This window comes from Osmerus mordax, chromosome 23 (assembly GCF_038355195.1).
Source record: "Osmerus mordax isolate fOsmMor3 chromosome 23, fOsmMor3.pri, whole genome shotgun sequence".
Lineage (NCBI taxonomy): Eukaryota > Metazoa > Chordata > Actinopteri > Osmeriformes > Osmeridae > Osmerus > Osmerus mordax.
This window is the reverse complement of record NC_090072.1, coordinates 1784897-1812694: the sequence shown is the minus strand read 5'-3', so window position 1 is coordinate 1812694 and position 27798 is coordinate 1784897. Positions and strand designations below refer to the sequence as shown.

The 27798-nt window shown below is 52.8% G+C and overlaps 2 protein-coding genes across 2 annotated transcripts; both read left to right on the top strand.

Moving 5' to 3' along the window:
* Positions 1-106: 106 nt before the first annotated feature.
* shroom4 (shroom family member 4) lies at positions 107-11455 on the top strand. Its single transcript, XM_067262003.1, is given in 19 exon segments — positions 107-156; positions 668-856; positions 2279-2444; positions 2446-2763; positions 2765-3199; positions 3201-3506; positions 3508-3615; positions 3618-3848; positions 3850-4346; positions 4348-4606; positions 4608-5168; positions 5248-5397; positions 6989-7050; positions 7291-8052; positions 8220-8858; positions 8992-9100; positions 9209-9310; positions 9535-9705; positions 9913-11455. Coding segments are annotated over 19 exon segments (5415 nt in total). The 3' UTR covers positions 10213-11455.
* A 1129-nt stretch (positions 11456-12584) lies between these two features.
* Positions 12585-27197, top strand: clcn5b (chloride channel, voltage-sensitive 5b). The gene is given in 22 exon segments (XM_067261501.1): positions 12585-12863; positions 13636-13798; positions 18160-18344; positions 18641-18740; positions 18949-19136; positions 19783-19905; positions 20909-20935; positions 20938-21084; positions 21086-21118; positions 21393-21444; positions 21447-21472; positions 21684-21698; positions 21700-21826; positions 21829-21918; positions 22236-22555; positions 22808-22994; positions 23166-23308; positions 23762-23977; positions 24340-24454; positions 24746-24962; positions 25341-25532; positions 25613-27197. Coding segments are annotated over 20 exon segments (2547 nt in total). The 5' UTR covers positions 12585-12863; positions 13636-13653; the 3' UTR covers positions 25432-25532; positions 25613-27197.
* The last annotated feature ends 601 nt before the right edge of the window (positions 27198-27798 follow it).

Below are 27798 nucleotides of genomic sequence, written 5' to 3'. Positions count from 1 at the left end.
ATTATAAACCAATCAGCAGCCACGGTTAGTCGAAGCTGTCCTGTTGTTTCAGTGAGCGATCTTTCTCAGGCCTTTATCTCTAACCACGAACGTAAATATTCCCAAAATGTTCTCATTGGAGGAACCCAGATTAGAATTCCTGGCTCCCCCTAAAAGGTATTTGTAGCGTCTAATTTGGGCCATGTTCTCAGAGCGTTGGGAAATCCGGGGCTTGTTTTCTGAGAATGTTCCAGAATTCCGCCTGTTATTCCCAGGTTATTATTACGAGTTCGATGGTCTGTTCACTGCACAGGAATAGCCCTCGACGGAACTGTGGTGTTCCGGGTTCCTGTACCTGGCACCATGGCAACGGATCTGCCCCTTGGGAATCATGAGTGGATTATTCTGGGATGTGTTGGAATGCCAGGGCCTGGAATAGAGTACAATAGAAACCCCTGGTGGATAGAATTGTGTCCCGAGCTTCCAGAAACACTCTATGTCTTGTTCTGAAGGTGTTGTTCACTTTCAGCTTACCAGAGTTTGATTCATCCTGTCTCCTGAGTGTGTGTGTGTGAGTGTTTGTGTGAGAGTGGGTGTGTGTGTGAGTGTCCCTCACTTGTATGTATTTCTTAACTCTCCCCCTCTCTCCCCCGCCCCCCCCCCCCTCCCTCGCTCTCTCTCCTGATAGGCGAACGGTCCCAGTAATCAGGCCTTCCTCCTGGCACCTGGCAAAGATCTCTGACCCCCCTATCCCTCCCCCCTCCCTCCCTCCTCCCCCCCTCCCTTCCCCTGAGATCCCCCCTCCCCCCACCTCCTCCCTCTGCCATGCAGCTCCACCCTGGACCCTGCCCCCCACCTGGCACTCTGCAGATAACAGGTAACACACACACACGCGCACACACACACAGACAGAAACACGCACATACAGACATGGGTGATCAGACAGGAATGTCTGAATCAATGTCTGTAAATAGTAGTGATGTTTTGTGTGTGTGCGTGGGCGCGTGTGTGTTGACATTACACATGAGGTCACCCACTTCCTGAAAACATTGTTGCTCCGTGGAAACTCGTCAGGGTTGCTGAATTCCCCCTCTAACAATGTACTCTCAGAGGAGTGTGTGAGACTAATCATGACACACACACACACATAATGAGGAGGACATACCTACAGAGAGTGTGTGTAGACGTGTGTGTGTGTGTGTGTGTCCAGACATTCACGACTTTAATTCGACTTTAGTGACCGTTTCCAGGGAAATAGTTCCGTTCAGAAGACTGTTGACCTTTTCTGAAGTCTGTAATTCAGGCCTGAAGTGTGTAGTTAGTTAACCAATCAGTGTTCAAGGATTGAGCTGCTCTGTAGGATCCCGGCCGAGACCAGAGGATCACAAACCCCCTTTCATCTCCACCTCCATGTTGAATCTTAGAAAAAAAAAAATTCTGAAGGAACTTTGTGTCTCCGTTTGGAGGGCATTTATCTGTCAGTGTTTGTTTGCCAAACCTAAACGCTTTCTATATTTGCTCCCTTGTGCGTCATTGCTGAATAGATTACTGTGCCCCACCTGATAAGCACGGCTGATTTGCTGTAGTGTAGAACCATTATGTCTAATGGTTCTAACTGCCTGTGTGTGTTTGTGTGTGTGTGTGCGTGGGGGGGGGGGGGTGTGGGTGTGTGGGTGCTTTAGGTTCCACTGCCAACCAAGCTTAACTGAATGACCTCGCCCCTGTTGCTTTACAGTACTACACACACACACACACACACACACACACTTCCACAACGCTTCATCTGATGAGTGGTGTGTGCTGTCCGTATAGCGGCAGGCAATGGACTGTGCCTCCCTGAAAGACAAAGAGAGGAAGACGTTCAATAAACGGAGTGCGTGTTCGTGTTTTTCCAAACGACCAAATAAAGTGTGCGCACGCGCGTGTGTGTCTGATTGGTGTGTCTGACTGTGTTTGTGTGTGTGTCTGTGTCCTTTTGTGTGTGTTTGTGTGTGTGTCCTTGTGTGTGTGTGTGTGTGTGTGTGAACTCCCTCCTTTTACCTCTTTGGTTCTCTACTCTGTCCCTCTCTTTGAAGATTGTACTTTTGTAACTGTTGGGTAATTCTAAATCTGTCTCTCTTTCCCTTCTTCCCTTTGTCCTTTCCTCTTCCAACCCTCGTCCCGGCCCTGCCTCTCTCCATCCCCTCTCTTTATTCTCCCTCTCTCCTTCCCCCTCTCTCTACATCTTCCCTCTCTCTTTCCTCCCCTCCCTCCATCTTCCCTCCTTCCCCCTCTCTCTACATCTTCCTTCCATCCGTAGCGACCTGTCCACGCAGTGGGGTCATCTCTCCAGACACTACCCCACAGACCGCAGCAGCTCCCTGGGCAGCATGGAGAGCCTGGACCCTCCCGGCCAGACAAACTACGATACCCAGAATGCACCCAGCCAGACTGCGGACTACGACCCCCATCTGTCTCCCGTCGACCCCCGCCATCTTCAACAATAAACGAGACTCCGCCTATAGCTCTTTCTCCGCCAGTTCCAACGCATCAGACTATACCCTCCCTCTCCGGCCTGGAGAGGCCTGCTCCATGGACAATCTTCTTCAGGGCCTGGGACCCGCCTGCCGGGGATACCCCAGCGGAGATGCACATTCCCTGGGGAGCATGGCAGGCGAGAGCCAGGATGAGTCGGGCCTAAAGTCGAGGTCGCTGACCAGGCCCAAAGTGAGGTTACCTGAAGCGAGGGCGAGGCCGTCCTCATACTGCTACGAGGAGGAGAGGAGGGGAAGGAGGAGGTGGAGGAGAAGAAGGAGGAGGTGGAGGAGAAGGAGGAGGAGGTGGAGGAGAAGGAGGAGGTGGAGGAGAAGGAGGAAGAAGAAGAGGAGGAGGAAGGGCAGCACCTCCCCAGCCCCCAACCAGGAAGGACAGTTTCAGGGCCACCCGGGGTCGTCCGGGGGTCACAGACAACCGCTGCTCCTCCGCGCTTGTCGGCATCTCCAGCCCCTCCTGTTGCTCGGGCAACGACCACCTCTCCGGCGTGGCTCCGGGGACAGATCGTCAACGGCTACGGGAGCGAGTCTCCCGCGATCAGAGACAGGAAGGGAGGATCCTCCTACTGCCCTCTCACCCCCCAGGGAGGCGAGGATCAGGAGAACCACGGGCCCTCAGATCCCAGTCTCTGTGCCCCAACGAGGGCCTCGCCTTCCCCCTGCCCCATCCCCACACGTCCAGACCCCTCCATGGACCCCCGGGGGGAGACTGAGCACCTCCATCCCCAGGACAAGCTCTCTTCCTCGGGTCTGCATCGTCACAGTGCCCCTGAGAAGCTCCTGGAGGTTTCCAGCGACCGCTCGGACCCCTCGGACCGTTCCGTGTCCCCCCCCTGCAGACAGTGGTCCCACTCCCCGCTTCAACCCCTCAGGGTGGGGCTAGCAGAGGACCAGTGGGCTCCGGGACCCCCCACCCTCCAGACCCAGGACAAGTGGGGAGGCAGCCGATGCTCCACCCCAGGATCGGTGCTCACGGATGGGGATGGGGAGGTCGTGGAGGGAGGGTCAGAGGCTGGAGGGTCTGGACAGGGTGGCTGGTAGTTCGCCCTCATCCATCCAGCAGCACCACACCTGGGGGCGTTCGGTTAGTGTACCGGGGCAGCCCTCCGAGCCTTTCACCCCAGGGTGGGAGTCAACTCTGATCGGTTACTGGAGAGGGACTTTGGGCCTATTAGCGCTGCTGCTAGCATGGATACTCTTCTGGTGGAACAGAGGGGGGGGTTAGGTGGAGGGAAAGGAGGCAGAGGAGGAGCAGAGGGCAATGAAGGAGAGATGGTGAAGAGGTCAAGCTCCTCCCGGAATCACCGGAGATCACGCCGTCGGAGCGAGCGGTTCGCACACCAACCTCCGCAACGAGATCCAACGCAAGAAGGCCCAGCTGCAGAAGAGCAGAGGCCCAGGCGGGCTCCTGTGCAGCGGGGACACCGTCCACGAGGAGGAGGGTCTGGACCTCCAGGGGGAGGTGGAAGAGAGGGGAACTCCAGACTATCATGCCCAGGAGCGAGGCTCCAAAATCGGGCACACTTCAGCCCTCCCCTCTGCCCTAGAAGCCCCAGCCCCTGGAAGTCTAAGGAGGCTCTGCTCTGCCTCTACACCCCAGCTCCACCTCCCTAGCCTGGGAACAAATGACCCGGCTGACTCCAACTTTGACTGTCCACAGAACCAGACTCAGGACCCATCCAGGAGCACCCTGAGGTCGGACCGGTTCAGACCCGATTGTGGCGTCGGATTCCGGGTCGTTGAGGAACCGGCCCCTGCTGGGAAAGCCCGTCGATGGCGGTGGACCCCGGAACACAAACTCCAACCGGACCACGACGCCGACCCAGCCTTTAGAGAGGTCAAAGGTCGTGGAGTCCCGACTCCCCTCTTCTTCCTCCTCCTCCTCTTCCGTCCGTTCCTCCTCTTCCAGGACGGAGGAGAGCGACATCCTGACGTTCGCCGACCGGCGGAACTTCTTCGAGGAGACGAGTAGGAGCATGTCTGTGACCAACCTCTCAGGCCTGACGAGTCGAAGGCAGAGACCGGAATCGGCACGGAGACACCAGCAGCCTTCCACCCTGGAGAACCGGGGAGCAGGGCCACTGCCAGGGACAAGCCCAAAGGAGGTACTCCTACCAGGGCGGAATCCTGCAGGAAAGTCCCCTGCTTCCGAACACGATGGAGGCCCGGAGGCAGTCTGTCAGTAGCGAGAAGGAGAGGGAGAAGGAGAGGGAAAGAGAAAGGATGCGAGAGTGGGAGAGGGAGGAGAGGGCGAGGGAAAGAGAGAGGGAAAGGGAGGAAAGGATGAAGGAGAGGGGAGAGAGAAAGAGAGGAGAGGAACAGGAGAGGGTCATGGAGTTGGAGAGGGCCAGACTTAGGGAGATTGAGCGGGAGAGAGAAAGGGAGGAGAGGGTGAGAGAGTGGGAGAGGCAAAGAGAGAGGGAGGTGGAAAGAGAGAGAGAAAGAGAAAGAGAGAGAGAACTTGAGTTGGAGAGAGAAAGAGAGAGAGAACTTGAGTTGGAGAGAGAAAGAGAGAGAGAACTTCAGTTGGAGAAGGAAAGAGAGAGAGAACTCGAGTTGGAGAGAGAAAGAGAGAGAGAACTTGAGAGGGCCAGAGAGAGAGAGCTGGAACTGGAGAGAGAAGAAAGAAGGAGAGGGAGAGAGATAGAGAAAGGGAGAGAGAAATAGAAGAGAGACGGTCTCGAAGTCCAGCTCAGGACTTCCGATCAGGTCTTCAAGAGTACCAGCAGAATGAATACTCCTACTCAGTCCAGACCCACGTCTACACCCAGGCCTTCCCCCCAACCAAGCCCAGAACCAGGCTTCTCGTTCAGCCTTCCATCCAGTCAACAACCCCCTCTCCCAGGACAACCAGGGATACACTCCGAGAAGCTACACTCCCACAGAGGCAAGTAGAGAAATGTCCTGGAACATGCGCGCACACACACACACGCAACACGTTTCCCCATTGTCCACCCACACTCCGTCATGTCCATATATCCATCACTGTGCTGGAAGGTTTATACTCTTCAGGGCCGACTCTCGGGTTCTTAACCCAGCTCCCTACAGAACTACATCCACATGTTTATGGACCAGAACCCCTTCCAAGTGGACCTCTGTTCCCAGCCCCCCTGTGGTCATATCTTGAATCTGACGGAGCCGGATTTGGACCAGGGTGAAGAATCCCTTTTACTGACTGGTCCGGTGTGGAGTGTGTTGGCCAGGTTGTTTCCCCGAGTGTTTCCACACATGCGTGGGGTGAACATTCTAGAACTGATGTTATTTTAGAGCTCCGCCTGGGTCCTTAGAACACGCTAGCTGTTCTCACGCGCCATCCCGAAGGTTCCGGAATGTTCCGAACTTCCCAGCCAGTCACGTAAGCATATGTTTACATTCTCCACCTCGGTCGTAAATTCGGCGAGAGTTGCGTTGCCGCGGCAACAGCGGACACCACAACTGAATGTGCTCGTTCTCCGGTTCTCCCGTTGAACTTCACAGACCATAATATTACGATCAGATGTAGCGACCCAGGCCAAACCCCCTAATACGACGAGGTAAACATATCCATCCTGGTTCTGGAAAACCCAGAACCAAACTGGGTTCTGCTCGCTCTGCGTCTTCCTCGGTCCTGACTCTGCGTGTGGGTCTGGAGCCTCTGCTCTTCTGGTCCGGTCCGGTTCAGATGAAAGTTGTTGGGTTCGACGCCCACACAGAGAGCAACATCTGAGTGACGCTTTACATCACACCCTGTTGGCTTCCAAGTTGGTTTAATGATACCAGATGTGTGTGAAATACCCTGGTCTACCGTACGTTTGCACACACACACACACAGTATCGCAGACACATACACACACACACACACACATACACAAGCTGAAAACACACACACACAGTATCGCAGACACATACACACACACACACACACATACACAAGCTGAAAACACACACACACAGTATCGCAGACACATACACACACACACACACACACATACACAAGCTGAAAACACACACACACAGTATCGCAGACACATACACACACATACACAAGCTGAAAACACACACACACACACAGTATTGGACTTGACCTGGGTCTGGAACTCAGTAGAGGCTAGCCAGCAGACACGATTGTGTCATGTGACCTGCGTCCTTGGACTGGGGACAGGTAGACCATCAATACAGAAATACATGTGTGTGTGAGCGTGTCTGAAACTTAATATAAATAGTTGATATTTGTTGCCTAGTTTTTCCTCTGACAGATTCGTTTTTATGCTTATTTGGTTTGGATTGACCAGTGTTTTTTTTTTCTTCTTCTATGAAAGTAGTTGTTCCTGCAAATGTTGTTTAGGTCATCTTATTAAAGCCTTGCAGTGTCCAGTCATACAGTTATGATTGCATCCCCAACCGCATCTCTGGTTAAATGTCTGGTCTAATGACTACACGGACGCATACAAGATCGGTGTATGTCATTGGTTGGTTAACCGTCCAATTGTCCTCCACAGACTCACACTGGACGGCCTTGTGACCAGACTCAGCTCTACAGGAAGTTCAGTCTGACGGAGAGGTGAGTCACTTCCTGTTCCTGTATGCCGTCTCCCATTGTCGGTTTCTTTCTTTTTCTTTGTCTTTCTTTTTTGCTTGTTTCTTTATGTATGGCTTTCTTGCTTTCTTTCTCTCCCCTCTCACTCGCTCACCCCCCCTCATTCTCCTTCTCTCCCCTCTCACTCCCTCACCCCCCCTCATTCTCCTTCTCTCCCCTCTCACTCCCTCACCCCCCCTCATTCTCCTTCTCTCCCCCTTTCAGAGAGTTCCCCAGGCGCAGTACTGACTCCAGACCACCAGAGGGCGCTGATCTCTCCCTCTGCCGTGAGGAGCAGCAGCACGGCCGCCGGGGAGCCCGGCTGTCGGCCCGCAGCACGGACGCCGAGCGCTCCCCGCTTCCTCCTCCTCACCCCTCCTCCCCCCTCTCTCCCCCCTCCCTTTCTCCGCTGCGGGGGAGGGCCATGTCCGAGAACGACCTCCGCTTCGATGGGCGCCGTCTGCACGCCCGCTTTCTCCCCGTCGCCGCGGGAACCGCCCCGGCGCTGAGCGAGGCAGAAGAGGCGGGACACGGAGGGGGAGGAAGCGTTGGCGGGGCAACCAGGAAGAAGACCCCCCCTCCTCCGAGGCCTCCCCCCCCCAAGTGGGAGCAGTTCCACCGCAGGAGGGCGTCGCACCACAACCTCTTCGCCTCCTCACCTCTCTTACACCCCTCCTCCTCCCTCCTCGCCCCCCAGGGCCCGGGGTCTCCCCCCTCCCCCGCTCTCCCCCCCCTCCCCCAGGAAGCTCCTCGTCTGCGTTCTCACAGCCTCCCCCCCCAAAGGGAGGAGCTTCAAGTTTACCAGCAGGCGGAGGAACGCCCCCTTTCGCAAGCCCCGCCCAGCCCGGGGTTCACCCGCAGGGCGTTCAGGCCCGTAGCTCCGCCCCACAGGGAGGAGGACACGCCCCCTCCTCGGGGTTGCCACGGGGACCAAGGAGGGGAAGTGGACACGCTCCCTCCCAGACCAACGTCGGACAACTGTACCAGGTGAGAGGAAACACACACACTCACACACACACTCTCTCTTTTATGCCCACACACCCTTTCTTTCTCTCACACACACACTCACATTGTCTCTCTCTTTTACACACACACACACGCACACACGCACACACTCTTACTCACTCTGTGTTCCCATGCTTGTGTGTCCCCAGGTTGAGTGGAGCAGACTCAGGTCCCACTGTGCTAAAGCCAGGCAGCCAGAGACAGCAGAGACCAGCAGCCGAGTGGACCAGGACTACATCTCCCAGAGGGCCGAGCGGCGCCCTGGAGAACGGGGGCGTGGCCCCGGTAGAGCCCTACCTCTCCATGAGCTATGAGCAGCAGCAGCTGATGATGATGAACCAGAACCACGGAAGGTTCCACAACCACCACCATCACAACAGGGTTCCGGAACCCCAACAAACTCTGGAACCGCGACCGGAACTCAGCCCCAGCCCCGCCCACAGCCTGGAGGCGGAGCTGGACATCCCCATGGAAACGGACATCGACGACTTCCCGGAGGAGGGACTTCCTGAGGACGAGGAGCCAATCAGAAACGAGCTCCAGTGTTTCGCCTTGCCAGTGATGGTCCTGGAGACGGACATGGACTCCATGCCCGAGCAAGAGGCCTCGTCGACGGGCAGGCTGAGAGCAGAGAGAGGCTCTCTGGAGGTGGAGCTGGAGGTGGGGACCAGAGAGGGGCTCTTTGATGAGCTCTTCCCCCACGAAGGTGAGGGCGAGGCGGGCACCGAGAGCTGGAGAGGAGGCTACCCCCGCAGCCCGATGGAGAACTCCTCCGACAGCCTGGACAGGTGAGTGTGTTTGTGTGTGCTGCTTGATCCCAATATGCTTCTGGTGAGTTCCAAAAAGCATAACATCTCCTCTCTTCTTCCCTACCCTCCCTCTCCTCCCTCCCTCTCCTCCCTCCCTCCCTCCCTCCCCCAGGCGTTCTGGGGCCAGCTCCAGTTGCTCTTCCTACTACAGCCCCTCCACAGCCAAGCTCCTGACTGACTGCTGCTCTGACCAGGACCAGGACCAGGAGCTGGCCTACAAGGTACACACACACACACACACTCGCACCACGTTCAGTACTCACACACACACACTCTCACACGCACACACACACCCTCTCTGACCCGTGTGTGTGTGTGTGTGTGAGCAGAGGCAGCTGATGGAGAGCCTGCGTAAGAAGCTGGGGGTTCTGAGAGAGGCCCAGAGAGGCCTGCTAGAGGACATCAGAGCCAACACACAGCTAGGAGAGGAGGTGGGACACACACACACACTCACGTGCAAGCATCAGAAGTGTGTGTACAAACCACACACAACGTGTCTTCTATCCTTCTCACACTCTCCACCCTCCCTCTCACCTTCTCCCTCCCTCCCTCCCCCCCCCCCTCCCTCCCTCTCACCTTCTCCCTCCCTCCCTCCCCCCCCTCCCTCCCTCTCCCCCCCCCTCCCTCCCTCCCCCCCCCCCCTCTCCTCCGGCAGGTGGAGAGCCTGGTGGTGTCCGTGTGCAAGCCCAGCGAGGTGGACAAGTTCCGGATGTTCATCGGGGACCTGGACAAGGTGGTCAGCCTGCTCCTGTCTCTCTCCGGGAGGCTTCTGAGGGCGGAGAGCTCCCTGCACGCTCTGGAGCCCCACACAGCTCACAGCGAGAGGGTGAGGGGGTGGGGGAGAGGGGGGGGCTGGGAGGGGTGGGAGGGAGGGAAGGAGTTGCTAAGTAACACAAGTTAGATGATCTATGAAGCGATTAGCTGGATATAAAGACACAGATTTTTCTCTCATTAATCATAATCATAATAATCTCCCTTTTATCCCCTCCCTCCCCCCTCCCTCCCTCCCTCCCTCCCCCCCCTCCCCCTCCAGCTCCCCCTGCTGGAGAAGAAGCAGCACCTCCTGGAGCAGCTTGCGGAGGCGCAGGGTCTGAAGGAGCACGTGGACCGCAGGGAGCAGGCGGTGGCCCGGGCTCTGGCCCTGCGCCTGGCCCCCGAGCAGCACCGCGACTACAGCCACTTTGTCAAGATGAAGGGGGCCCTGCTGGTGGAGCAGAGGCAGCTGGAGGACAAGATCAGGCTGGGAGAGGAGCAGCTTCGGGGGCTGAGGGAGAGCCTGGGCCTGGGGCTGGGGCTGGGGCTGGGCCTGGGGCTGGGGTATGGACACTATTAGATAACTGGGACTCTATGTTCTTCATAGAGAAGGCAGTGTAGGGATAGGGCTGGGGCTGGGATGGAGGCTGGGGCTGAGGCTGGGGCTGAGGCTGGGGTATGACACTATCCGATAGCTGGGCCTGCAATTCCATCACGGTGTCCACTCCTTACAGAGGCCTTACTGTAGGTGTCTTTCTCTCTGTAGGTGCTAACCTAGCAACAGCATGCTATGCACAGCCAAAGGCTGTTTGCTTTAATGTTTCATATGCGTGTCTTGGTTGACGCAGTAAATACACGATTTCCATTTTGATATCGATATATTCACAACTGAGAGAACTGGAACACACACATCGCAATGGTATTGGGACCCTCAGCGATGCACACACTCATGCACACACTCACACACACACTCACACACACACACACTCGCACACACACACACTCACAAACACTCCATCTTGACATGAGACGGCTGACACTAGTTTTTGTTTTAAATGTTGTTGCCTGCCACCAAAGACTTGAAGCCTGAAGCCTGAGGATCCGATTGTTTTTGTCCGTTTGGACATGACTCCTCACACACCCTTGACCAAAGAACTCCATTCAAGAGATTCAGGTTGACTGACAAGATTCAGAAAGATAAGTTTGTATATTTTTGATTTTGTGTAAAAAGTTTTTTTGCCAAAGGCTGTGAATGGATTATGAGCGGTTTCTCAAAACACTAGTCTGCAAAACATACCACACACACTACAGATACACACACACACACACACACTACAGATACACACACACACACTACAGAAGGCACACTCAAGAAATGATGGTCTATTCAGGGACTGAGAAAAGAGGAAGTTGACCTATGCTGCTTCATTGACGTATTGATTATCGATCGATTACTCGTGGATCGATTACTTTCCTCCCTGAGGGTTGTAGGAGTGTCATGTTTTGATGATGTCAGCACTGGAGTATGTTTTGATTGGCTTTTCCAAAGCACATTAATCAAAACACATCCTTGTAAACTTCTTCTTTTTGTTTATATACTTGTATATCTTTGCTATATAGCTATATCTATATAAATAGCTATGTGTTTGTATTATATTGTGTCTATAGCCTCTTCTCCTCCTATTTCTACCCTTCTGACCTGGACGCGTTACTAAGCGACCAGTATGAATCATTGTCTGTTTGCTACTCGTTCCAGTTTGGGTTTTTTGTATAAAGAAAATGTTCATGTGAAATAAGTACCATCAATAATAATACTGTTTTAATCTAAACTCAGTTTTCATGTCTTGTTTTGGTCTAAACCATTTTGTTTATTTTACACGGTTTGGATTCGAACGACGTCACATGAGCAGAGAGAGGAGAAGAAAAGATATTGAAGAGAGAGAGACACAAACAAACATGAGTGAAAAAGAATGAGAGAGAATGTGAGAGTGAGAAAATGTTTTGTCACAAGGCAGAGAGAGAAGGAAGGGAAATGAGGGGGAGCAGAGAAGGAAAGCTTAGTTGAACAACTTTAACCTCTTCATGGGAGGTAGGGTGAACAAATATTTATATTCTCCTCAGAAGATTGAATTGGGGGGGGGGGAAGAGAGAAGGGAATAAAGTAGCATATGTGAGAGGGAGGAAGAGAGGGAGATATAAAATAACATCTGGTTATAGAGTCAGACAGAAATGAAACAGAACGTCTGTTTCAGAAGAGGGCGTAGCTTGAGGTTGGGGGGGGGGGTGTGTCTTGAAAGGGCTTCATGTGAACCTTCTTAGAAGGAAACTAGACAAGGAAGTGGCCCAACCTGACCTCCCACACAATACCACAGAAGAAGTAGTAACGAAATCCAGGCTATCCTCAACTACTGGTTGCCACCCACGTCTTTAGGTTAGATGAATTATAATGCTGGTTAACTTCGACCACAACGACACATTTAATGTAATTGAGCGAGACCAGTGCAGTACAGCCAGGTTACCACTAGGTGTCAGACCCAAGCTGTGTGCTATCTGTCCACACGCACAGAAAAGCAGTCAAAACATTGTTTTATCTACACATTTAGCCTATTAAAAATGCCTTTTTAAAGCATGATTTGCAAATCTAAATAAATTAAGATAAAGGTACGTATCAAATAAGGATGATACAATTTAATTAAATTGTCAAAAATGGTAAATGGTCAAAAATACAAATACATTCAACTGAGGGTGTATTGTTGACAAAAATATTTGTTAAATAGAACATGATTTGATAGATATCTGTTATGCCAAGGAAAGCAACGAAATATACAGTTTATCACATTTGCGGATTTAGAGGCGCCAGATGATGACCGATAACTCGATCTGCTCCAGTGACCCACTTCACACAAGTGAAGCTCTGGGATTGACTACTTTGTTTCGCAGGAACACAATCGCAACTAGACTGCAACTTAAATAGTCCAAACAACTATTCCATCGGCAAATTGTCAAATTTTGTATCGTCCTTTGAAGAAGGTTCCGTCTGTTATCGTGGGGAATGAATTGTGGGAGATTTGGAAAGTGAGAAATGTCGTTTGTTGGAAGCACAATGACTCAGACTTCGAACAAAACAGACTCCGTTGAGTAACGTAGTCCGTCGTTGACAGAAGTAGTGAAGGCATTAAACCCAATCCTGGTCACAAGACAGCTATTATCTCGCCGTTGATCCGCCTGGAGGTACGTGGTTTCATACGTTTTTCTTTTTAATTCCGTAACGATTCTCAGAAAGAATAGCGACTTTATAGCTAAAACTATGTTGTTTTTTGGGGGGAGTGAGAATTTAGTGAGTTCGCTGCTTTGCATGTCGGTTGAAATGTTACAAGCTAGGAAGCAAGAATGAATCCGTGACTGATTATATCTTATTTCAGTTACAGTATAACTAGCTCACTATTTAGTCAGACGAATACGAGTTGGAGTTGGTTAAGCATTGGACTAGCTAATAAAAGTAGCTAGCTATAATATCGCAGTTTAGCTATAAGTCTGTGTGCGGGTGGATTTGATGTTCAACATGACATGAGATGGACTTCGCAGCGATTATCTTTCTCTGTGGTTCTGGCCCGTTTTTAGCTGTGTATATCTCACTGTTTTGAGACAGAAAAGATAGATTCATACCAAGTTGTTTTTTGCTGTCAAAAACGGTGAGTTCATGTCTTCAACTCGCTGGTTGAGCAACATGTTTTGGTAAACGGAGTTTCGGATTTGGGGGGGGGGTTTTCGGTCATTTGGTATTGCTAAACTACTACCCGAAAATAACATTTAAAATCGTCTTGCTGTCTTTAGTTTAGCCAGGTTTGCTATGCTACTGAAGGGGCTTGATGTCGGAAGTAGCCTACACCACAAATATAGTCAAAGCTTCCTTGAAATGTTCCGTCACACTAACTTGAAACGTTTTCCTGACTTGGTATTACAATTTAAAATAGTTAAGCGCCCTTTCTGTTTTTTTAAATAGGCTTTATAGTTTATAGAAATGGACAACGGTGGGTTTTGCAACGGTAGCTATGACAGCCTCCAGAGCCCGGCTAGTGATGACGAGCTAGTTGACATCGGCGGAGCCACGCTAGACTTCAGCAGCACTGACGATGTTCCTCCGTTGGACCGGGACCCAAACTCAGGTAAGCGGCCTCCAGATACCGGGGGTAGAGAGACGGGTCACCGTGACGGGAGGTCGTGTGTGTGTGGGCACAGCCAAGAGACAGCTCTGTGTGGTCACAACTTTAGGAGTTTCTGGTGCATTTAAAGCAAGTATATGTTTTTTTTAGATCCAGTGTTTGTTCAAGCAGTAGAAATACATGATGAACACAATGTAGTGAAATACAATTCCCCCAGTTCCCCCCAACAAACGTTACACTTACACTCTAGGCTCTGATAAGCTATCTTTGTCTGCAGATTCACACGGTGTGTGTGAGTGTGTGTGTGCGCGCGCACATCATGTGTTTTAAGGTCATGCAGTATGAACTGTGGAGAATGCTTGTGTCTCTCTCACACAATTTTGCTGTTTGTGTGAACATGCTGTATTTGTTTGTGTCTGCCACTTTATCACTGAGTCAATACCACCTCTCTCTGTCTCTCTCAACACACACTCTACGCACACCAAGACCAACATATAGACACATACACGGTTAGAAATGATGTGTGTGTGTGTGCGTGAACTTGTGTTTTTGTGTTTGAACTAGCGTGCGTGTGTTTGAACTTGTGTGTGTTTGTGTGTTTTGGATCCAAAGACAACATCGCTGGTAGTGAGGGGGGGGGGGCAGCAGTCATGTGATGACATGCACCCTGATGTTTAGTATTTTTTCACTCAACCTGATGCTCGTCTGTGAGCGACTAGACTGGCTCCTCTCTACATTTACATTTTACATTTAGTCATTTAGCAGACGCTCTTATCCAGAGCGACTTACAGTAAGTACAGGGACATTCCCCCGAGGCAAGTAGGGTGAAGTGCCTTGCCCAAGGACACAACGTCAGTTGGCATGACCGGGAATCGAACTGGCAACCTTCGGATTACTAGCCCGATTCCCTCACCGCTCAGCCACCTGACCCCCTCTAACCCCTCTCAAATCTCACACACACACACACACATATATATATACATACACGCACGCACACAGACATATATACACACACGCACTCACACGCACATATATACACACACGCACCCACATGCTTACACAGAAACAAACGGGCTTGTTTCTCAGGAAACTCTCTTACCCTTTCAAAAGGAGGTTTCCATGCATTTCACCCAATCAGAGGGCGGTTCCACCCCTCTTAGCCAATCAGAATTCAATTCCCAGGCCCAACAGACCTCCTAGAGCAACAGACTCCAGTTCTCCCAGTCGGACTCTTGCTGGGGTTGGAATTAGGATTGGGTCATGGATTGGGAGAACTGGTCTAAGAAGGTGGATAAGGAATCTCTGGTGGAAGATGGTGAGTGTGAGATTAGATCTGGGATTATAGGGGATTCTCGATTAGTAGGTATTCTGATTCCACTGCTATGATGCAGTAGAATCTCTGTTAATGTCTGTCGAATCCCAGAGAATCTTATTCTACACTTCTGTTAATGTCTGTCAAATCCCAGAGAATCTTATTCTACACTGGCGCTTATAAGAACTGAAGTAGGGTTTGATTTAGCGGAATCTAAAATGTGAATTCTCTCTCTTTTAACCCTTGTGTTCTCTTCGGGTCGTTCTGACCCATCAGTCATTGTGACCCACCGTCGTATTGCGACAACTTTACCGCATACAAAAACAAAGTGAAGCATTTTCTTTTAACCGTCAGGCTGTCTCAGACCCCCCACATTGCGAAGGTTAAAAGAAATTTATTTTTATTTGTTTTTGTATTGGGTAAAATTGGGTAAACACAACAATGGGTCGTTATGAACCTTTGGGTCATGTGACCCGAAGGCAGCACGAGGGTTAATAGGCCTGCAGACTTTGTTCAGCTGTGGTTAGGAACATGTCTGCAGAATTAATGAGAGACGAAGAGAGAGAGGGGGGAGGGAGAGAGAGAGGGGGGAGGGAGGGAGGAAGGGAGAGAGAGGGGGGGGGAGGGGGAGAGAGGGAGAGAGAGAGTGTCAGGGTGGAGGAGGTCTCCCCTCACACACCTGCTCTGAGACCCTGTCAGGGTGGAGGAGGTCTCCCCTCACACACCTGCTCTGAGACCCTGTCAGGGTGAGGAGGTCTCCCCTCACACACCTGCTCTGAGACCCTGTCAGGGTGAGGAGGTCTCCCCTCACACACCTGCTCTGAGACCCTGTCAGGGTGGAGGAGGTCTCCCCTCACACACCTGCTCTGAGACCCTGTCAGGGTGAGGAGGTCTCCCCTCACACACCTGCTCTGAGACCCTGTCGGGGTGGAGGAGGTCTCCCCTCACACACCTGCTCTGAGACCCTGTCGGGGTGGAGGAGGTCTCCCCTCACACACCTGCTCTGAGACCCTGTCGGGGTGGAGGAGGTCTCCCCTCACACACCTGCTCTGAGACCCTGTCAGGGTGAGGAGGTCTCCCCTCACACACCTGCTCTGAGACCCTGTCAGGGTGGAGGAGGTCTCCCCTCACACACCTGCTCTGAGACCCTGTCAGGGTGAGGAGGTCTCCCCTCACACACCTGCTCTGAGACCCTGTCAGGGTGAGGAGGTCTCCCCTCACACACCTGCTCTGAGACCCTGTCAGGGTGGAGGAGGTCTCCCCTCACACACCTGCTCTGAGACCCTGTCAGGGTGAGGAGGTCTCCCCTCACACACCTGCTCTGAGACCCTGTCGGGGTGGAGGAGGTCTCCCCTCACACACCTGCTCTGAGACCCTGTCAGGGTGGAGGAGGTCTCCCCTCACACACCTGCTCTGAGACCCTGTCAGGGTGAGGAGGTCTCCCCTCACACACCTGCTGTTGCTGTGGGAACATCCTCTGTCACCTGTTCCACTCCCTGGAAGCTGTCGGGCAGGAACAGGTGACGCATCACTGCCCTTCAAAACCCCCTATCCCAGCGTCAGGTCATGTGCCTCTAGGTGTGAGCGTGAAAGAATGTGTTTGTGTGTGAGAGAGAGATACAAAGGTCAGTAGCTGGTATGAAGATAACATCCGTTACACCTTTGTCCTCAGCCTGGGGTTGTTCATCATGTTTACATGTGCTGCCCGGGATTCCTGTGTTGTATATGTTAGGGTCTTATCTATGTGTGTGTGTGTATGCTGTGTGTGTATGCTGTTTGTGTGTGTGTGTGTCATGTATTCAGCATCAGCTGACTTGTAGACGCTTAGATTCTGGACACGTTCCATTTTTGTAGAACTCAGCCTTACTAACCCTAACCCTTACTAACCCTAACCCTTACTAACCCTAACCCTTACTAACCCTAACCCATCCTGCTTAGTTCAGACTAGACTCAGGCCCATGGAGGCTAGCAGAGACTGCGTGTTGAGACTGACCACAGCATGGCGTGGGGGTGCAACATTTACATTTACATTTACATTTAGTCATTTAGCAGACGCTCTTATCCAGAGCGACTTACAGTAAGTACAGGGACATTCCCCCGAGGCAAGTAGGGTGAAGTGCCTTGCCCAAGGACACAACATCAGTTTGCATGACCGGGAATCGAACTGGCAACCTTCGGATTACTAGCCCGATTCCCTCACCGCTCAGCCAACTGACTCTCTGCAACGGCAGCTCAACATTTCCCAGAACTCTGACCTCAATGATTACACTTCTGAGTGTGTGTATGTGTTTGAGGTCATTGTGTGTATTTGCATAAGGTATGTGTGTGTGCCTGAGGTGTGCGTGTTCGTGTGTGTGTGTGTGTACCAGTCATCTGGTCTGACTGGTTCCATCATCAGCTGTGCAGTGTGGCTTTAACCTCTGAGGAAGTCCTCTGTCTCAGAACACACACCCCCCCTCTCTCTTTCTGTCTTTCTCTCTCCATGTTTCACTCTCTCTATCTCTCTGACTCAGCAGCTTTATACAGTGCCCAGCTGACACCCTTATCAAGCTATAAAACGTTAACTTTGTCTTTGCATTACACACACACACCCCCCCCACACACACACACACACAGTTGTTTTTCTAGAGAGTGTACAGATAAAGAAGGGGAATTGAAATCAGACTGACCTCCTGTTTAAATCTCCTTCTTTTGTTGTTGCCCTTGGAGACCTGGACCGTGCACAGGGGGTGCAGTTGTTGGTCGCCATGGGAAACCCCGTCTGGAGCCGGTCCCAGATGAGCTCTGTGATTGGCTCTTGTCCTGAAGGAGCATTGTTGATGTTTGCATTGTTATTTAATGAAGATATTGTTACATTGTGATGTCGTTTCTTTAGGCCTCCGTCGGTTACAATAGTGTAGCGGATGAAATGGTACTTTTCCCAAGCGCTGTGTGTTTGTGTGGAAAGTGTTTATGTGTGTGTGTGTGGAAAGTGTTTGTGTGTGTGTGTGTGTTGTGAACACTGGCAGCCTCTCTCACTCTCACACACTCTCTCTTTCTCCCCCCTCTCCAGGGTTGCCTGGTTACGAGCAGTTCCCTGCAGGTGTGTGCAGGCCGGGCGGGGGGGACCCGGGTGCGGGGGGCCCCAGGCTGCTGGACCCTGTGGAGGATCTGCTGCCGGGCCTGGGGACCTACGAGGACTTCAACACCATCGACTGGGTCAGGGAGAAGTGCAAGGACCGAGACCGCCACCGAGAGGTGAGGGGTGTGTGTACGTGTGAGAGAAAGAGAGAGAGGTGAGGGGTGTACGCGTGTGTGTGTGTGTGTGTGTGTGAGAGAGAAAGAGGTCTGAGAGAGAGAGAGAGGTCTGTGTATGTGTGTGGGATTTGTACCCAAATCCTCTTATTACTTCCACAATATGCAATTATGTTTCTCTGTTTCTTTCACTTCCCCTCTCTTCATCCTTTCTCCCTCCTTTCCTCTTCACACCCTCCCTCTCCTCCCCCTCCCTCTCCTCCCCCCTCCTCTCCTCCCCCCTCCTCTCCTCCCCTCAGATCAGCAGGAAGAGCAGGCAGTCCACCAGGGCTCTGATCCACAGTGTGACTGATGCCTTCTCAGGCTGGCTCCTCATGCTCCTCATAGGACTCATGTCAGGTACTGCCCACCAGGGGGCGCCCTGACCACACCACACGCTCTCCTTTCTGTCTCTCCTTGTCTTTCCCTTTCTCTCTCCCTTTCTCTCACTCCTTCTATTTCTCTCTCTCATTCTCCCTTTCTCTCTCCCTCTCTTTGTCTCTCTTCTTTCCCACTCACCCACTTAACCCTCCCCCTCCCTCCCCCCCCCCCCCCCCCCCCCCCCCAGGTGCGTTGGCGGGGGGCATCGACATCTCGGCCCACTGGCTGACAGACCTGCGTGAGGGCGTGTGTCTGAAGGGCTTCTGGTTCAACCACGAGCAGTGCTGCTGGGCGTCCAACGAGACCACCTTCCTGGAGAGAGACACCTGTCCTCACTGGCTGAGTTGGGCCCAGCTGGTGACAGGCACCACAAAGGTACACACACTCTGGAGCGCTGTCACACACACACACACACAAATTCTGGAACGCTGTCACACACACACACACAAACTCTGGAGCGCTGTCACACACACACAAACTCTGGAACGCTGTCACACACACACACACTCTGGAACGCTGTCACACACACACACACTCTGGAGCGCTGTCACACACACACACACACTGGAACGCTGTCACACACACACTCTGGAACGCTGTCACACACACACACACTCCGGAGCGCTGTCACACACACACTCTGGAACACTGTCTCTCACACACACACACACACACACTGAAACGCTGTCACACACAGACACACTGACATTGCTGATGTAATGTAAACAGAGAGGGAAATCTGTGTGTGTGCGTGTGTGTGAGAGAGATTCGAACACAGGACACAAGCAGTGGTGGGAGAACCAGCAGTGTGTGTGCTCCCTCTACTGGTGGCAGAGAGAAGCACGGTTGTGCCTCCATAGTTATTATTGGCTATGGATTTATTAGTTCTGACTTTTTGTGTGTTTGCATGGTGTGTGTGTGTGTTTGCATGGTGTGTGTGTGTTTTCATGGTGTGTGTGTGTTTGCATCGTGTGTGTGTGTGTGTTTGCATGGTGTGTGTGTGTGTGTGTGTGTGCTGCAGGGGGCAGCAGCCTACATAGTGAACTACGTGCTGTACGTGAGCTGGGCTCTGCTCTTCTCCTTCCTGGCTGTCACGCTGGTCAAGTCCTTCGCCCCCTACGCCTGCGGATCTGGGATACCTGAGGTAGGAACACACACACAGTCACACACACACACAGTCACACACACACACAGTCACACACACACACAGTCACACACGCACACACAGTCAGACACACACACACAGTCAGACACACGCGCACACACAGTCACACACACACACACACACAGTCAGACACACACACACAGTCAGACACATGCACACACAGTCACACACACACACACACACACAGTCACGCACACACAGTCAGACACACACACACACAGTCACACACACACAGTCACACACACACACACACAGTCACACACACACACACACAGTCACACACACACACACAGTCACACACACACACACACAGTCAGACACTAACTCTGTAATAGTCTAATAGCTAATGTAATATTGCACATATTTTTGTCCTATTTCCCCTAAAGAAATAAAGTTAGGCTACTTGGCGTAACTTATTGTAAATGGTCAGTAGCCTAGCCTATCGATTAAGGGCCGCTCGGAAGCATGTACGCTGTCTGCTTCATTTGATCTTGATAGGCTAAGCATTCTGTAGCTAATAATAACAATATACCCACTATTTATTAATTAAAACTACTTCAGCATAATAATGCACCTAAATACAAACGTGAGCAAAGACAGCAATCGCTATCGAATCGACATGTGCAATTTCGCTAGCAGGGCAAGAATAGCCTACAAACAACGAAAATCACCAGTTAACTTAATTTAAATTAGCAAGAACTATAGACTAATACTATAACAGCCTTAAATTACCTGACAACATAAGTTATACGACTTCTGCGCTGTGAAGCACGTGTCTGTGCAATCCTCCGATACGCTTTCTAACAATCACTGCTGATAGACGGCTTAAATTTTGTACATCCCTATTTCTGATACCGTGGGGGCAGAAATTTAGCCGTGGCGGGCCGCCACGGAAAAATCAACATAGTGGAAACACTGCACACACACACAGATCTCCACCTCCATCCTGACCCCCCTCCCCGGCCCTCTCCCTCCCCCCCAGATCAAGACCATCCTGAGTGGCTTCACTCATCCCGGGGCTACCTGGGGAAGTGGACCCTGGTGATCAAGACGGTGACCCTGGTGCTGGCCGTGTCGTCGGGCTGAGCCTGGGGAAGGAGGGGCCCCTGGTCCCACGTGGCCTGCTGCTGTGGGAACATCCTCTGCCACCTGTTCACCAAAGTACCGCAAGAACGAGGCCAAGAGACGAGAGGTGAGGAGGGGAGGGGGTGAGGGGTGAGGGGAGGGGTGAGGGGAGGGGTGAGGGGAGGGGGTGAGGGGAGGGGGGTGAGAGGTATTCATGTATTGGTTGAGTGAGGAGGCGATTGAATAATTGAGGCGGTGATTGGTTGAGGCGGTGATTGGTTGAGGAGGTGATTGGTTGAGGAGTGTGATTGGTTGAGGAGTGTGATTGGTTGAGGCGGTGATTGGTTGAGGAGGTGATTGGTTGAGGAGTTTCATTGGTTGACTGATGTGTGTTCGTCCAGGTGTTGTCTGCAGCTGCAGCAGTGGGCGTGTCCGTGGCATTCGGAGCTCCAATAGAGGAGTCCTCTTCAGCCTGGAGGAGGTGAGACCTGTTCACATCTCTATACCTGTCTATCTCTCTACCTGTCTACCTCTCTACCTGTCTACCTCTATACCTCTCTACCTGTCTATCTCTCTACTGTCTACCTCTATCTTCCTGTCTTTCTTTTTTTTCTACATCTCACTCACTCACTCTCAACTAACACCCACACCCCCTCTCCTCTCCCGCCCCCCGACTTCCTGTTTCCTGTCAGGTGAGTTACTACTTCCCCCCTGAAGACTCTGTGGCGCTCGTTCTTCGCGGCGCTGGTGGCTGCGTTCACGCTGCGCAGCATCAACCCGTTCGGGGACAGCCGCCTGGTGCTGTTCTACGTGGAGTTCCACGCCCCCTGGCACCTGCTGAGCTGCTGCCCTTCATCCTGCTGGGCGTGTTCGGGGGCCTCTGGGGGGCGCTGTTCATCCGCGCCAACATCGCCTGGTGCCGCTGCCGTGAGTGGGAGGGGGGTCTGTCTGTGTGTGTGTGTGTGTATTTGTGATTGTGGGGTGTTTCTATACGGTGGGTGTGTGTGTGTGTGTGTGTCTGTAAGGTGGGTGTGTGTGCGGTGTGTTTTGTGTGTGTGTCTGTAAGGTGTGTGTGTGTGTGTGTGTGTGTGTGTGTCTGTAAGGTGTGTGTGTGTGTGTGTCTGTAAGGTGTGTGTGTGTGTATGTTTTGTGTGTGTTTCTGTCCGTGTTTATCTGATAGTCCGTCTCTCACACTGTCAAACAGTTACTGACTTCCCTCGCCTTCCCCCCCTCCCCCCCCCCAGGTAAGACCACCAGGCTGGGTCACTACCCCATCCTGGAGGTGCTGGTGGTTACCCGCGGTGACGGCCCTGCTCTCCTTCCCCAACCCCCTACACCCCGCATGAGCGGCTCCGAGCTCATCTCCGAGCTCTTCAACGACTGCTCCCTCCTGGACTCCTCCCCCCTCTGCAGCTACCTCCAATCGCCCGTCAACTCCACCGGGGTGGGCGGGAACACGCTCCCCGATAGGCCGGCCGGGCCCAGGCTCTTCAGCGCCCTCTGGCAGCTGGCACTGGCGCTGCTCTTCAAGATGATCATCACCGTGGTTACCTTCGGCATGAAGGTGGGGGTTGGGTTGATTGGTAATTGGATGGTTGGGTTGATTGGTTAATTGGATGGTTGGCTTGATTGGTTAATTGGATGGTTGGGTTGATTGGTAATTGGATGGTTGGGTTGATTGGTTAATTGGATGGTTGGGTTGATTGGTTAATTGGATGGTGGGTTGATTGAAAAGGTGGATTCCCACTAATGTTGTCTGTCTCTTATTCTCGCTTCTCTTTTCTCCTCCCTCCCTCCTCCTCCCCCCCCCCCCCAGGTGCCCTCAGGTCTGTTCATCCCCAGCATGGCGGTGGGGGCCATCGCGGGGCGGTTGCTAGGCGTTGCCATGGAGCAGCTGGCGTTCTATCACCATGACTGGGTGGTGTTTAAGGGCTGGTGCTCCCCAGGAGCCGACTGCATCACCCCCGGCCTGTACGCCATGGTGGGGGCCGCAGCCTGCCTGGGTGAGTGTGGGTGTGTCTGGGGGAGTGTGAGTGTGTCTGGGTGTGTCTGGGGTGAGTGGTGAGTGTGTCTGGTGTGTCTGGGTGAGTGTGTCTGGGTGTGTCTGGGGGAGTGTGTGTTTTACACAAACAGGGGAAACCCTAAACCGTGCGTGTGTGTGTGTGTGTGTGCAGGCGGGGTGACCAGGATGACGGTGTCTCTGGTGGTCATCATGTTTGAGCTGACAGGGGGGCTGGAGTACATCGTACCCCTCATGGCCGCCACCATGACCAGCAAGTGGGTGGCCGACGCCCTTGGCAAGGAGGGCATCTACGAGGTGACACACACACACACACTGTACACACACACACACACTGTACACACACACACACACTGTACATACACACACACACTGTACATACATACACACACACAGTACATACACACACACACTGTACACACACACACACACTGTACACACACACACACACAGTACATACACACACACACACTGTACATACACACACACACACACACTGTACACACACACACACACACACTGTACATACATACACACACACAGTACATACACACACACACACTGTACATACACACACACACACACACTGTACATACACACACACACACTGTACACACATACACACACACTGTACATACATACACATATATATATATATATATACACACACACACTGTACATACATACACATATATATATGCACACACTCATGACTCACTTGTTGGTGTGTGTGTGTGTGTGTGTGTGCAGGCCCACATCCGTCTGAATGGTTACCCGTTCCTGGAGCCCAAGGAGGAGTTCAACCACAAGACCCTGGCCCAGGACGTGATGAGGCCTCGCAGGGGGGGGGGCACCCCTGGTCCTGCTCACCCAGGACGGGATGGACCCTGGAGGAGGTACACACACACACACACACACACACACACACTAACCCTGCTCACCCAGGACGGGATGACCCTGGAGGAGGTACACACACACACACACACACACACACTAACCCCTGCTCACCCAGACGGGATGACCCTGGAGGAGGTACACACACACACACACACACACTAACCCTGCTCACCCAGGACAGGATGACCCTGGAGGAGTACACACACACACACACACACACTAACCCTGCTCACCCAGGACAGGATGACCCTGGAGGAGGTACACACACACACACACACACACTAACCCTGCTCACCCAGGACAGGATGACCCTGGAGGAGGTACACACACACACACACACACACACTAACCCTGCTCACCCAGGACAGGATGACCCTGGAGGAGGTACACACACACACACACACACTAACAGGTTAACTGTGTGTGTGCAGGTGGAGGGGCTGGTGGACAGCACCACCTACAGTGGATTCCCTGTGGTGGTGTCCCTGGACTCCTCCAGACTGGTGGGTTTTGTCCTCAGACGAGACCTGCTCATCTCCATAGTAGGTGGGGGGAGGGGGTGTGTGTGTGTGTGTGTCACCGGTGTTTAACCAGTTTGCTTGAGGAGTTGTTTGACAAGTTGTCTTTGTGAGCTTATCTGTCAACGTTGATTACCAGTCGGCAAACATTCCAACTTGTCTCGTTTACTGAACTCTATCTTTCTCCCTCCTCCCCCCCCCTCCTCTCTGCCCCCCCCCCCTCCTCCCTGCCCCCCCCTCCTCTCTCACCCCCCCGTCTCTCTCCCTCTCTCCTGTTTTCTTCCCCTCCTCTCTCTCCATCTCCTCCCTCCCCCCCCAGAGAACTCTCGTCAGCGTCAGGAGGGCGTGGTCAGCGCCTCCCAGGTGGTGTTCTCGGAGCACCCCCCCCCCCAGCGTCCAGACGCCCCGCCCCCCCTGCTGCTGCGCCCCATCCTGGACCTCAGCCCCTTCACCATCACCGACCACACGCCCGTAGACATCACCGTGGACATCTTCAGGAAGCTGGGGCTCCGACAGTGCCTGGTCACGCACAACGGGTGAGGAGGGAGGGGGGGAGGGGAGGGGAGGGGAGGGGAGGGGAGGGAGGGAGGGGAGGGAAGGGGAGGGAGGGTGTTTGCTATCCACCCATGTGTGATTCACTGACAGATGGAGCCAAAGATTCACTCACTCCCTGGGAATGAAGGTTTGAGTGATCCCACACGCACACACACACACACTCGAGGCGTATGTATTGTGTGTCTGCCTGCAGGACAGATTCTCTCATGAACATGACTTCTTCATTAGTAACACGCGAAATCTGTCTCTCTCTTCCCCCTCGAATTTTCTCTCTTTTCCCAAACACCATCTTTTTTCCTTTCTTTGTTTCTGTCACCCCCCTCCCTCCCTCCCCCCCCTCCCTCCCTCCCTCTTTCCAGGCGTGTGCTGGGCATCATCACTAAGAAGGACATTCTGAAGCACATGGCCCAGATGACCAACCGAGATCCAGACTCCATCCTCTTCAACTGACCCCCCCCCCCGTCGGGACCTGGCTGGGAGCTGGGTTGGAGGATGAAGGACAGAGAAGAACTCGGAGAGAAAAGACAAGGCGAGCCTGGTGGTGAAGGAGAGTAGAGAGAGGGAGGGAGAGGGAGGGAGAGGGAGGGAGAGAGGGAGGGAGAGGGAGGGAGAGAGAGGGAGAGAGAGGGAGAGAGAGGGAGAGAGAGGGAGAGAGAGGGAGAGAGAGAGAGATAATAGGGCTCCAGAGACACTGTGGACTGCGGCCTTTCTGAGCGAAGCTGGACCAAGGAACGACAAAAAGGACAATGGCACTTCGCCCTACTTCCTTCCTCTTTTTCAACGCGGTCTCTCTCTTCTTCAACTCCCTCTCTCCCACCCTTCCTCCCCCCCCCCGCCCCACCCCCCCGTTGTGACAGGCGTCGCTGGGCGCTCTGAGGGAGATTCTGACACCCAACACCCAGAGAGACTGAGCGTGGTTTCCCCTCTCCACGCCAGCAGACAAGCCCAGGCAGAGCTCCCCTTCCTGGGGTGAGAAGTACCGGGGAGCCCCCCCCCCCCCCATCCAGGCCCTGGGTCTGCTGAAGGAGGCCTGTCACTGCCCTGGAGGGGAGGGCAGGGGTGTGACAGAGGGATTTGTGAAGGGCTCTCTCTCACACAGACACACACACCAAAGACTGTTTAGACATTTTCTCAGAATCATTAGTCCTTTCAGTAACATGCCACTAACACACACACACACCGTGAGAACTGTCATATGATACCCATGACACACACACACACACACACACACACCCTGTAGACACCAAGTGGAGTCTTCGTCATTATATGACCATGTTCTAATCATGTGAACGTTAACCTCTGACCTCTGACCTGGCGGAGGGGGAAGTGGCCTGGTAATGGCTGTCGGTCACCCTGTCTGAGCTTGTCCAGAATCTCATGATCCTGGTGAGTCAGAAAGATGAGGTGTGTGTGTATGAAGAAAGACCAGAGTTGTGATGGTGACATCTTTTTTGTGTTTTTGTGTATCTCAGTAATGTGTGTGTGTGTGTGTGTGCGTGCAGCTTTGTTGTGTGTGTGTGTGTGTGTGTGTGTGTGCGTGCGTGTGTGTGTGTGTGTGTGTGAGTGTAGGTATAGGAATGTGAGGTGAGCTAGTGCCACGAGCAGCTCTGTAACATGAGACCCATGTGAATCCTCTGAGACAGGAAACACACACACGCACTCGCACACAACTACTGACTCACCGCTGCTACATTGTATTCATATTACATGAAACACACACGCATGTATACTGTACATCCTCTCTCTCTTTACAGAGATGTACTTTTCAGGCTGGTGGAGGTTCAAAGCGTAGCTCTGTGTGTGTGTGTGTGTGAGAGAGAGAGAGAGAGAGAGAGAGAGATCAGCGACTGAAATCCTAATCCTGCAGCACCTTACCTGTGGTTGAAGTGTGGGAACCAAACACAGCTGGAATGTTGCCCCCCCCTCCCCCCCCCTCTCTGTCACACACACACACACACATGCGTGTGTGTGTGTTCTCCTGTCAGATGGTCTGTGGCGTCAGAGCGTGGTGTTGCTGGGGTGGCTTGGATGGATGGATCCTCTCTGTAGTGTCTGTCTCCTGTCTCTCGTGGGTGGAGCTGCAGTTCTTACATCTGGCCACTAGGGGTCAGTAAATATTCCCACTATCTGTTGAAGAGGATCGTGTTTGTTGTGTTTTACTGAAGAGTTCTATGAGGCCTGCGCTGTGTGTGTGTGTGTGTGTGTGTGTGTGTGTGTGTGTGTGTGTGTGTGTGTGTGTGTGTGTTTTTATTTACAATCCCCTTGGGTGAATGACCTCATATGACCTGACATCCCCATCATCAGTCTCGATGGTGTCTTAAAAGCATGCTGTCAGTAGGTCACCGTCTGTCTGTAGAATCATCCCTCTCTCTCTTCCTCCCTTTGTCTTCCATCCCTCCATCTTGGTGTCCTCTGGGGATGCAGTTTATGGTCGATGGTGTCATTCCTCTCATCCTTTCATCTTCTCCCTGGCTCCCACATCCAACCATCCTCTCTCTCTCTGGTTTCAATCCACCCATCCTCTCTCTCTCTCTCTCTCTGGTGTCCATCCACCCATCCTCTCTCTCTCTCTGATGTCCATCCACCCATCCTCTCTCTCTCTCTCTGGTGTCCATCCTCTCTCTCTCTCTGGTGTCCATCCACCCATCCTCTCTCTCTCTGTCTCTGTCTCTCTCTCTCTCTCAAGCATTCCAGCGATGATGTCACAGTGCTGCGTCACATGATCTCAGAGGTCAGGAAGAGCAGGATCTGTATGGGCGAGGCTCCTTTCTCTCTCTCTCTCTCTCTCTCTCTCTCTCTCTCTCTCTCTCGCTCTCT